A 12106-nucleotide genomic window follows, 5' to 3' on the forward strand; every position below is an offset into this window, starting at 1 on the left:
GAAACAAAATGTAAAACCAAATTAGTGAAAAAATATTAAGAATCCTAAAAAAAATTAAGGAACATTCAGTATTACCGAAGAACTGACCGCTACACCTTATATATAAATTACAGTTCTTGGAACTCAACAGTTTAAACTGTTCTGAAACAGCATAGTGGCACTGTGTTGCACACTACCAATAGGTAAAAATGAGGAATGTTTGTGTTTAAACACCAAGTCAACAAAAGGTTAAATAAAGGCATACAGATATACTTGCCTGCTGCATAAACATCTGCATGGAATCCTGACTGATAACAGTTGTAGCTCCAGTCTGGCCCAGAATCATTTTTTCAGGACTAGGAGCTAAGGTAGGACTTGGCTGAGATGGTGCAGTCAACTGAGAAGGCTGTTGCTGTACACACATTGGAGCTTGAGAAGGTACTGGAGGTTGTTGTGCCGTCTGTACAGTCATTACTGAAGGTTGGTCACTACTACTGGAGGATAGCAGGTTTGTGGCAGAAGTAGCGGGTTGCGGTTGAACGACACTTGGACTTTGGGTTCTAGTCACTGCTGACTGGATGGTTACAGCAGGCCCATGATTATCTGTAGTGTTGAGCATGGCAACCGAATTTGGTAAACTTACTCCTTGGATAACTGTTTGACCAGTTTGACTGACGGTACTACTGGCCAATGATGTTTGCGTTTGGTGGGTTAAGCTGCTTGCTAAGGATACTGGCATTTGAAATAGAGCAGACTGACCCATTTGACCAGACTGCAGTATAGGTGTTGACAAGATATGTGCCGCATGAGCATTCTGAGCTGCAAGCACTTGCCCCAAGTTCAAATGCCCAGCAAGGTTCTGATTTGTTAGAATCTGGGCCGGTAATGCATGATTAGCAATCAACTGTCCACCAGGTCCTTGGCTTGCAATAATGTGAGTCTGTCCACCAGGGTGTGAAGCAGCAAGAATCTGTCCTCCAACACTAAGCTGTTGTGGTATCTGGACTGCTGATGTCCCAGTAAGTTGTCCAGGAAGAAGAAACTGGTTCTGACCCTGAATCATAGTCTGAGAAACATGCTGTGCAGGTATAACAATGCTCCCACTTTGGTTCAGTAAGTGGACACTCATGGACTTTCCCAAAGCCGGTTGCTGTGGTTGAGGCTGCTTAAACATATTTGCTGGGATGCTTTGCTGAAAGCCTGACAGCACAACATTCTGGCCATGTTTCCCTGCCATGAATGTTACATTCGGTGCAGTTTTCTGCTGTGGTGATGGCTGCTGCTGCTGTGGCTGTTGCTGAGGCTGTGCCTGTTGCTGTGCTTGAGGATGCAGTGTTACCTCATTTTGAATGGTCAATGCACTGTTTGGCGTAGGTAACTTGGGAGTTATCTGGAAATACTTAGACTGCATAACTGGCTTGGGCTGAATTGGTGTAGGTGTTCTCTGAATAATCATGTTTGGTGCTTGTACAAGTGGACTGTTCAAACTAGGTGTAACTGTCAAAGATTGAGTGCCCTGAGAGGTGGACACACTACAGAACATTGGATTTCCATTCAGTGCTGCTGTTGCTGGGGGCAACCCTTTCTGAAGCACAAGTCCTGCACTCTGGGGTGACAACCCAGCTGAATTAAGAGTCACTTGTGGCTGGTCTGGTGCTGCAGGAGCAATGTAGCTACTAACTGGCATGGTGGTAACTTGAGTCTGCTGAACTGGTTTTGCAATAATTTGCTGGCTTGGTGGATTGATGGCCATCATCTGCTGACCTACTACTTGAATCTGCCCAATTCCCAGAGCCCCACTGGCACTCCCATTTGGTAATGCCTGGATATTGGAGATTGGTTGGATTGTAACATTACCCAGACCTACCTGCTGAATGAAAGGTTGAACACTAATGGTTTTATTGACAACATCACTACCCATAGGTTGCTGTACTAGAGCTTGCTGAGTCAGAACTGCAGACTGCTGGAGTCCAATAAGATCTGCCCCACTGGAAAAAATCTGAGAAGCAGCATCAGATGTAGCTTGAACCACAGGCTGTAATGTGGGGAGCTGGAACGATCCCAAGTCCAGTTCAGCCTCGGCCTCCAAGGTCTGCTCAGTGATATTAGCTTCCTGAAGGCTCTGCTGCAAAATGTCACAGGGCTGGTCTGAATTAGAAATATTTGTTCCACCTTCAGTTGGTGATCCAAGGATATCATCTTCTAAAAAGTCAAGGTCAACACTTGCAGAAGGCTGGCTCGGTTCAGCATTCAAATGGTTAGCAGCAGATTCCTGCACATGTAACTAAGAAACATAGAAAACAAAATTAAGTGAGAAAATTCACGTACATTTGAAATACAATATACCTATCTTCAGTGACTACACTGAATGGCATACTACAGCCACAAGGAATTTCACTTGCAAAGACTGAAGAACAAGTGGAAATGCACCTGCAATACCCAGCAAACAATTATTTGGCTTTTGAGGAAAGCATCATTACAAAACTTTAACATTTTATAAGCATAATGCTGTAAACTCTGCAATAAAGAAATCATACTTCAGGGATTTTAACTGAAACACACAGCAAACACTATACACAAAGATAAAATTTCATTAACACTCAAATCATCCTTAAAATGCATAAAATACATAATCTTGTTTCCACCTATAAATTTCAAATTTACAAGACACAACCATTTAAAATTTGGAAACAAAATACAGACAGACTTATTTTACATCTAATAACCTGGTTAAGTGCACTTGTCAAAAATCATTTTCAGGAATAACCCAGGAGGAAGTTTACAATATAATGAACCAGTACACAAACACAATTTGCACTAAAAATTATTCAATGCAGTTATGTAGTATGTAGCACATTCAAAGAGAATTTACAAACATACACAAAAGCAAATAAATTAGTCTGGTAAGCAGAGGAATTTTAGCAAAAAAAAAAAAAAAGATTAAGAGCACAATAACAAGACTGAATATAACACTAAATAAAAAGCAAGGGATGCATCACATTTTTGAAGGAATAGCAATATTTTCAAAACAATGCTGATTTACAGAAGTTAAAAATTATTTTAAAGACTCAACAGTAAATATAAGTTTCATAGACTAAACACAGTCTGAATATGTACCTGCTGTATGTTGTGTGTTAAGTACTTATATATCAACAATGGTCTGGCAGGTGGCACAAAAGGTAAATGCTGTGAGCTGTAGCTCCTGTGGCACAGAGTTTTATAACCTAAGCTCTCATTGGTCCACTGTGTGACCTTCAGCAAGTAAAAATACAGTGCTTGGGTGGAAGGGGGATCAACTGGAAATTTGGGCAAGACTCCTCCTCAATGCTCCTCTGAACTGCAAAAGCCTACTAACTACTTATGAACAATGAGAAAGGGATGCAATAAAAATGTAACCCTAGCCTGGAGTACAAAATATTTTAACACTAGTCCATCTTTGTTAACAGTTTATAACTTCTCTCTCTCTCCCATGACATCAGCTACTGGAACTAATTATTATCCATAACCCAACCTACAAAAACTACAGTAACCACAAAACACTGAAAATACAACAGCAAAATACAAAAAAAAAAAAAAAAAAAAAAAAAAACACTAAGAAAACATACTAAAAAAAAAATAAAACAACATAAAAAAACTTATAACTGCTACATCATAAATGTAAAAGTGGTTCAACCAGCAACACTGGGCTGGTACTATGAACCATCACCACACCCCCTCAAACTCAAATGGAAGAAACAAAGCAGCACTTTACTACATTTTGTACTTATTATGGTTAGATCCCCCCACAGGCGCTTCCACTGAAGAAAACAAATGGATGTTCCTTCTACTGGCACACCACCCAGGTAGCTAATACATGACATATCCCCTCCTTCCCAACCATTCATTATCATTTTGTGCTTGCTCCTAACCCTCCTTCAACATAACTTATCAAAAAAAACTTCCTGCATGCAATGCTACAGGGCTCATATTTTAGTTAAAAAAATATACATATATTGTTTTTAAACTGTAGAAAAAAAGTGCTCATGTTTTAGTTATACAAAAACAGAGCTGAGGTTTGACTGAAAATGCAATACTGGCTTTTAAAAGCCAGTACAGCATTAGAGAGAGATTGTGCCACCCCCTACCCCCAAAAAAGCACTTTGCACCTGGGGCAGTTGCCTGCTCACCCCAAACTAGATAACACTACTGTGCTGCATCTCTCCTTCCAAAAGAAAAATGTAAAGCAGAAACCTGCCAACCTATCCCATCTATACTCTCAAACACTACCCAAAAAAACACCAACACACAGCAATTACAAAACAAATCATTATCCATATACTCACCTACTGTTCACAGAAACTTGCTCATGTGCAGCCAGAATGATAGAAAAAAATCTAAAACAACTCCAGCCCAAAACAGAAAGAAATGACATATGAAATACAAAAACACATTCAAGAAAGCCGTATATAACTGGAGTGAAAAAAGTACAGTTGTGTACCTACCATAAATGTAGATGTTCGAGTGTATTCACTGTTGCAGTCATTACACTTGGGTTATCCTGCTGGCACGCTACCCGTAGTCGACCTGAATTCCAAAGTCCTGGTCCGGCGTTGGTTGCTGTCGCCTCTTCCCTGACGTCAGTGCACCAGGGGTATAAAAGATGCAACCGACACCATTTTCTTCAGTTTTTCTTGCCCCAGATGTCAGGTGCCCCCAAAAGGGTAAGCTAAAAATTTGCAAATAAAAATGCATGCACTAACAAAAAACATTATCTTCCTCTACAAGCAAATACACCACCTAGGTTGTATAGAATGGAGAAGTACAGATAAGTCCCAGCAATGAAAGGGGGATGGTGGGAGGGTAACCCGGACAGCAACAGTGAATACACTCGAACATCTACATTTATGGTAGGTACACAACTGTTCTATGTTCATCGTGTTTCACTGTTGCAGTCATTACACTTGGATTGAATCCCAAAGCTGAGGTTGGGCGGCTGGGCCTAAATAGGATTAGGAGTGGCTATGAGGCCCTGCAGAACTGCAGTGGCAAAGCCAGCTCTGGATTTAGAGTAAAGAGGTAAGTGATAGTGCTTGGAAAAAGTGTGCACTGAACTCCAAGTTGCAGCCTCCAAAATTTCCTTGGTTGGTACTCCTCTGAGAAAGGAGTGATGCTGATGTGGCTGCTGCCCTAGTAGAATGTGGCCTAATATTCTTAGGCACTGATTTGCCATGCTGTGCATAGCAGAAACGAATGCAGTGTCCTATCCATTTTGAAACAGTCTGCTTTGAAAAAGCCTTTCCTTGTGATCCTGCTGCATATGCCACAAAAAGTTGCTCAGTTTTTCAGAAAGCCTTTGTTTTGTCCAAGTGGAAGCATAGCTGCCTGTATGTCCAAAGAGTGCAGAAATCTCTCCCCTTTATTCTGGGGATTTGGATAAAAGGTTGGTAAATGAATGGTTTGGTTAAGAGCCACACCAGATACTACCTTTGGCATAAATGTCGGGTTTGTCCTTAGAGAAACCCTGTCCGGATGAAAAATGATAAAAGGTTCCACTGCCATTAATGCCTGTAGCTCTGAGACTCTTCTTGCTGAAGTAATTGCTAAGAGCAGAGCAGTTTTCCATGATAAGAATTTTATCTCAGCTGTATTGGCTGGCTCAGAAGGAGGTAGTGTGAGTTTTTCCAAGACAAAGTTGAGGTCCCATGTTGGTATAGGTGCTCTCCTTGGGGGTCTTATGTTTTTTGCCCCTCTGAGGTACTGTCTTAGCAGTGGATGAGAGAAAATAGGAGGTTCCGTATTGTAATGAGCTGAAATGGCAGAGGCATGGATCTTAATTGATGAGAAGGATAGGCCTTTGTCCAGCATCTCAGTTAGGTATTGTAAAATCTGAGGAATATTTGGAACAAGTGGTTCAAGTCCTTGTGCCTGGTTCCAAACACAGAATCTCTTCCGTTTTTCTGCATAAGGTTTCCTGGTGCTGGGCCTCCTGGCTTCCAAAATGACATCCATAATAGCTTTAGAGAGAGGAGTGTTCTGAGTGGCTATATTATTCGCCATGCAGCCAGATTTAAGGTTTTGAGTTGACTGTGCAGGATCTGATTGTTCTGTTAGGTCAGCAGATGAGGAATTTGAGGTAAAGTCCAGGCTGGCCCTTGAGACAAGCTCTTTAGGATTGGGTACCAGTGCTGGAGTGGCCAGTCTGGGGCAATCAGAATAATTTCTGGCTTCTTGTCTGACTTTTAGGAGTACCTTGGAGAGTAGAGGCAGTGGTGGATAGGCATAAACTGTTAGGGTTTTCCAGCTGAATGATACAACATCCACCTTCCATGCTTGTGAGTGATAAGTCCTTGTGCAGAATCTCTGTAGTTGGCAGTTGTGAGGAGAGGCAAATAGATCTATGTCTGGGCATCCCCATTTCTTTATCATGCTGAAGACTTGTGGATCTAGTTTCCACTCGTGAGGGTCCATAAGGTTTCTGCTTAGTTCGTCTGCAGCTTATTTTTCTTTCCTGGCAGGAATTGTGCCTGCAGATGTACTTGTTAGGCCAGTGCTGTGTTCCACAAAGTCATGGCTTGCCTGCAGAGGGGGTAGGAATGTGTGCCCCCTTGTCTATGTACCATGACTGTAGTATTGTCCGTCTTTAGTAATAGTTGGCCTGGATGTAGTAGGTCCTTGAAGGCTGTCAGGGCATTCTGTACAGCTAGCATCTCTTTTTGATTGATATGAAGATGCATCTGGTCCGTGGGCCACGTGCCCTGTATACATTTTCCCGCCATGTGTGCTCCCCAGGCATAATCCGATGCATCTGTTGTTAGTGTCTGCCTGGCTGTGGGTAAAGTGAAAGGCTGCCGCTTGTTGTGGTGACAGGCCAGTGCCCACCATCGAAACTCTTGTTGCAGGCAAGGAATGAGAGTAATTATTGTTTCCAGGCTGTGACAATGTTGAGTCCAAACACTTTTTAGATACCATTGTAGCTTCCTCATATGCAGTCTGGCATATGGAATTAGCAGAATGCAGGATGCCATGAAGCACACAGCCTGCAGAATTTTTCTTGCAGGTAGCTGGGTCTTTGTTGCCATCATTTGAAAGTAATGAGTCAGTTCCCTTTGTTTGTCTGGCGTGAGATAAGCCATCTGGGCAGTTGTATTTAAGCTTGCACCCAGGAATATTATCTCTTGAGAGGGCACTAGTTTTGATTTCTTTTCGCTTACTGTGTACCCTAGACAAATTAGTAATCTTTTTACAAATGCCAGATGCTTTAATAGAATGTCCTTGCTATCTGCTTGAATAAGGCAGTCGTCCAAGTAGGGATATATTTGAATTCCTTTTTGCCTGCAAAATGCAATTACTGGTGCCAGGCATTTTGTGAAGACCCTGGGCACAGTAGATAAGCCAAAGGGCAGTGCAGAGAATTGGTAATGCATTGAGCCAGCTATGAATCTGAGGTATCTTCTGCAAGACTGTCTGATTGGGATATGCCTCTTTGAGGTCCAAAGTAACTAGCCAAGCCTTCTTGGCTAGCATGGGTATAAGTTGCTGTAGTGTCAACATTCTGAATTTTGGAACGTCCAGGAAGGTATTTAGAGTAGACAGGTCCAGTACTGGTCTCCAAGCTTTGTCCTTTCTGGGTACCAAGAAAAGTCTTGAGTAAAATCCTTGTCCCTGCTCTTGCTGTGGTACTTTCTGAATAGCCCTCATGTCCATGAGAGCAGAAATTTGTTTTTGTGCCTCTGCTCATTGATTGCGTGGCAGGTCTGGCATACCTTTTGGCCTTGGCAGGGTGTGAAAGTGAAATCTGTAACCCTGGGGAACAATATTCAGTACCCATTTGTCTTGGGTAATTCTTGTGCCAATTTTGTGAGAAAAGTGCAAGTCCCCCCCCCAAGGGTGCCTGCAAAAGGTAAGTGCTTGGCATTGGTAGAGGGAAGTCATTGGGACCGTTTCCTATAGGGTTGTGATTTGTCTTCTCTGCCTTTGGGGGCAGAAGCACCCCATTGCTTAGGTCTGTATGTGCCTTGTGACTGAGATCTGCCTCTTGGGCGTCTGTATCTGCCTCTTTGTGGCCTGTCTGATACTGGAAATGACCAATTTTTTGAAGGCCAGTTCCTGCTAAATCTGGGTGGCTGAACCTGTAAGAAATCCTTTACTGTCTGCATTGATTTTGCTTTATCCTCCATTTTCTTTAATACCTCTTCTGCCTTAACACCAAACAAAGTATCATGCTGTAATGGAGCATCCAACAATTTTGCTTTAACATGATCAGGTAAACTTTGTTCCTTTAACCAAGCATGCCTTTGAATGACAGAAACTAACTGCGGCTCTGCAAGAAGCCTCTAATGAACAAAAACCACATTGCAAAGTATGCTTTCCCACTTGTTCAGCTGCATGCAATAAATCCTGCATTTCCTTATTTTCAGGACATTCTGAGCTTGTAAGCATTTTCTGTTTGAGCAAAGACATTAGATATTGCTGGTATTTAAGCATGTGAAACTGACAGTTTAAAGCCCTTACAGCTAAAGTAGCAGATGTGTAGACTTTTTTCCCCCCATCTGGAAATGCTCTCTCATGGTGTGCAGGGTTTCCCAAAAGAATAATCCTCAGGAGGAGAGGCTGAAGGGGATAGATTCTTCAGCATCAGAATCCTCATAGGGAGGAAGAGAATATCCCTGTTCTGAAGAGGAATCAGAGGAAACAGAAACGTGGTCAGAGGAATCATAGTCAGTATCTTGCCTAGGCCTTTTATCAGGAGGGGGATGAGAATCCCTGATCAGAGTAATTAGGTCCTCAGCCATTTTAAGCATGTTTCTTTGGCATGGATGACTGTTCAGGTGAATGCTGTACTTGTTTATTTGTCTTTATAGGTGTTTTAGACTTTGTCTTGGCTGCTGAAGTAGTCTTGATAGTAAGCTGTGTAGGTCTGAAAACACCCTCAGAAGCCGATGCCTGCTCAGCGGCTCCGGACCCATCTGAGGAAATAGTCTCCGTAGGCCCAATACCTTCAGTTTCCAGAGGCCTAGTTGTCTTCCACGTGGGAGTCGGAGGCGGCCTGTGGCTCTGAGGTAGCGGGTGTCAGGGGCTGTGAAAGCACCTCACTAAGAACCGGTGAATGGGCTAGAAGAGGCTTAGTCATCAGTTTTGGACCTCGGATGCCTGTCCTTTTCTTTGTCCTTGCGATTTTTATGAATTCCGGTCGTTGGTTGTTCCGACGGCACTTTATAATTAAACCTTCGGCCAAAGTAATGTAAAGCAAAATCAAACAGACGTTTAATAGTGCGTTGGTTGAATCTAGCGCAAAACCGACAACTAGCAACGTTGTGGTCGGGGCCTAGGCAAGGAATACAGTAAGAGTAAAAATCCTTATGAGGTATTTGCTTCCCACAAGAAATACGATTGTTAACTTTTACTGACATCGGTCTGGAGCAAGAAAAGTTTCGCTAACAGGGTACTTAGCTTTACTGAAGACTTTGGTTCTGAAATTCAAGTTCGAAAATCTCAGGAGTCTGCCGACCGGCACTTGCAAACTGCTTTTGCTTCGGGCACCGCGCAGCAAGAAAGACTGAAGAAATGGCGTCGGCTGCATCTTTTATACCCCTGGTGCACTGATGTCAGGGAAGAGGTGACAGCAACCGACGCCGATCCAGGACTTTGGAATTCAGGCCGACTGCGGGTAACCTGCCAGCAGGATAACCCAAGTGTAATGACTGCAACAGTGAAACACGATGAACATCACAGTTACATACTTACCATAATAAGATCCTTATTGTTCCTCTCTGTATCAATGATGGTTGGGTTATTCACCCTTGTAACAGATCCGAAGGTTCTCCAGTGTTTCAACATCACCCTTTCCCATAAAGAAGTCCAATTCCTCTTGTCTCTCAGATTGACTTTGTCCTATATATGATACCAAGCATGCATGTTCTGGAGAAAGACTTCAAGATCGAGTGCAATAAGACAATCCAAGGCAACAGAAAACACTTCCATATTGGTCATTATGCACATCTACCTCATTAAATGTGCAGCCCTGCTGTGCTGCAATTGTGCAGCACTTTGTTCAAAATAAAAATAAAAAAAAAATCATTTTAAAATACTGATCATCAGCACTGATGTTTCCAGGCTGCAGTCAGCTACCCAGAGGAGAGTATTATGCATGGTGTGCTGATCAGTGAGTGAAAAGCTTCACACAGAAGCAGGAAGGCTATATCACTGCTTCTCCAGTGTGTGTGCATGGTGACCATTTGCTGGTCATAAGCTGCATGAAACACTAATCACTGGCATTACTTACTCAGTGTAATCTTCACTATTTTACCAGAAAGTCCATTGTTACACAGTACTGGACAAATATTACAGGTAAAAATCACTAGGATGTTGCCCCCTTAATCAATTTCCTTCTTTCTCATTCTTTCACACCCTATTAGCACAGTCAGCCATCAAATTTGGCCCGCCCCCTATCAAAATGCAAACAAGCAAAAAAACACTAATTACCCAAATGCCTATACTGTTTCTATTTTACCATCTCACTGCCTACGAACAAACACTTGACCATGGTATTCACTACCCAAATGGTCAAACAGACACCCATGACTTCACACAACACCAAACACTTTACCTTCCCCAGCACACCGAATATACCACCCTCTATAACATACCACCCCCTGTGCAGCCACAAAACATAATCCTAAAGACAAAGACTATATAAAGCTTATAAACAAACTCCTAAAGCTCAGAATATTCTGTCACTATAACCTTGTAACACATGGAGACATTCATCCAACCATGGCCCACCCACACCCAATAACCTCCACTCCCCTACCACAACCCCCACAGTCAAGCTACCCATGAATACTCCCACTATTTCCCTCCTAGCATTTCACCTAAAGATTAGAAGTATTAACAATAAGATTCCCAACCTACATGCCCTCCTAGCAACTCACTCCCCAGACATTATGTGTCTTACGGAAACCTGGCTAAAACCCAGTACTACTGACAATGAGATACTACCTCTAGGATACAAAATTCACCGGTTAGACCATGCGACAAGGAAAGGAGGTGGGATAAAGTACAGTTTTGTACCTACCATAAATGTAGATGTCCGATAGGAATGCATCTGCAGTCCTTACAAATAGGTTGTCCTGTCGTCAGGCAGCCCTTCGGTCGGCCGGATTCCAAAGTCTGGGTCTGGCCTCGGCTGGTGTCGCACTTCACCCGACGTCATAGCTGCAGTTCTTCGGGTATAAAGGCATCAGCCGACACCATTTTCCTCAGTGTTTCTTGCCCCAGATGCCAGGTGCCCTCTAGGAAGGCTAAATTTGGATAAATGTAAATGATTCCAAATAGTAGAAAGCCAACACAAAAAATGAGCATGTATGTACATATATACAAACAAATACACCATAATAGATTCCCCCAGCTAGCTACAAGGTGGGCAAATACCCTAGGAGTACCACAGAGGGGAAGGAGGGTGGGTAATCCTGACTGCAGATGCATTCCTATTGGACATCTACATTTATGGTAGGTACAAAACTGTACTATGTCCTTCAAGGATGCATCTGCAGTCCTTACAAATGGGTAGAATACCATAGCCAAACTGGGGGAGGAGGAGAAATAAAATTATGGTGTAGTTAAAATCCCTTGCAAAACAGCAGTGGCAAAACCTGCTCGGGATCTGGAGTATAAAGGTAAATTATAATGCTTGGCAAATGTATGCACGGAGCTCCAAGTAGCAGCCTCTAAAATGTCTTTGGTAGCCACTCCTGCAGAAAGGCTGTAGTAGTGGCTGTAGCCCTTGTAGAGTGAGGCCTGATGTTTTCTGGAGTTTTCTTTCCATGGTAGGAGTAACAAAATCTAATGCAATTTCCTATCCACTTAGAGATTGTCTGTTTTGAAATTGCTTTTCCTTCCATTCCTGTTGTATATGCTACCAGTAGCTGGTCAGTTTTCCTATTGCCCTTGGTCCTGTCCAGGTAGTAGCGTAATTGTCTATGCACATCCAAGGTATGCAACAGTCTTTCTCCCCTGTTCTGTGGGTTGGGGAAGAATGTAGGTAGGTGGATAGCCTGATTCAAAGATACTCTGGAGACCACCTTAGGCATAAAAGTAGGATTAGTTCTCATGGATACTCTATCTTGATGGAAGATCAGGAAGGGCTGTA

The 12106-nt window shown here is 42.7% G+C and overlaps 1 protein-coding gene across 1 annotated transcript in view; it reads right to left on the minus strand.

Annotated features, from left to right (window-relative positions):
- The window catches only part of BICRA (BRD4 interacting chromatin remodeling complex associated protein), a 2119634-nt gene that overhangs the window by 802465 nt on the left and 1305063 nt on the right, over positions 1-12106 (minus strand). The window contains exon 6 of the mRNA XM_044070712.1: positions 257-2263. Within this exon, the coding sequence (XP_043926647.1) occupies positions 257-2263 (2007 nt within the window). The remainder of the gene's footprint in view (positions 1-256; positions 2264-12106) is intronic.

The sequence above is a fragment of the Protopterus annectens genome, chromosome 1.part0 (genome assembly GCF_019279795.1).
Source record: "Protopterus annectens isolate FY-2018-M chromosome 1.part0, PAN1.0, whole genome shotgun sequence".
In the NCBI taxonomy this organism is placed as follows: Eukaryota; Metazoa; Chordata; order Ceratodontiformes; family Protopteridae; genus Protopterus; species Protopterus annectens.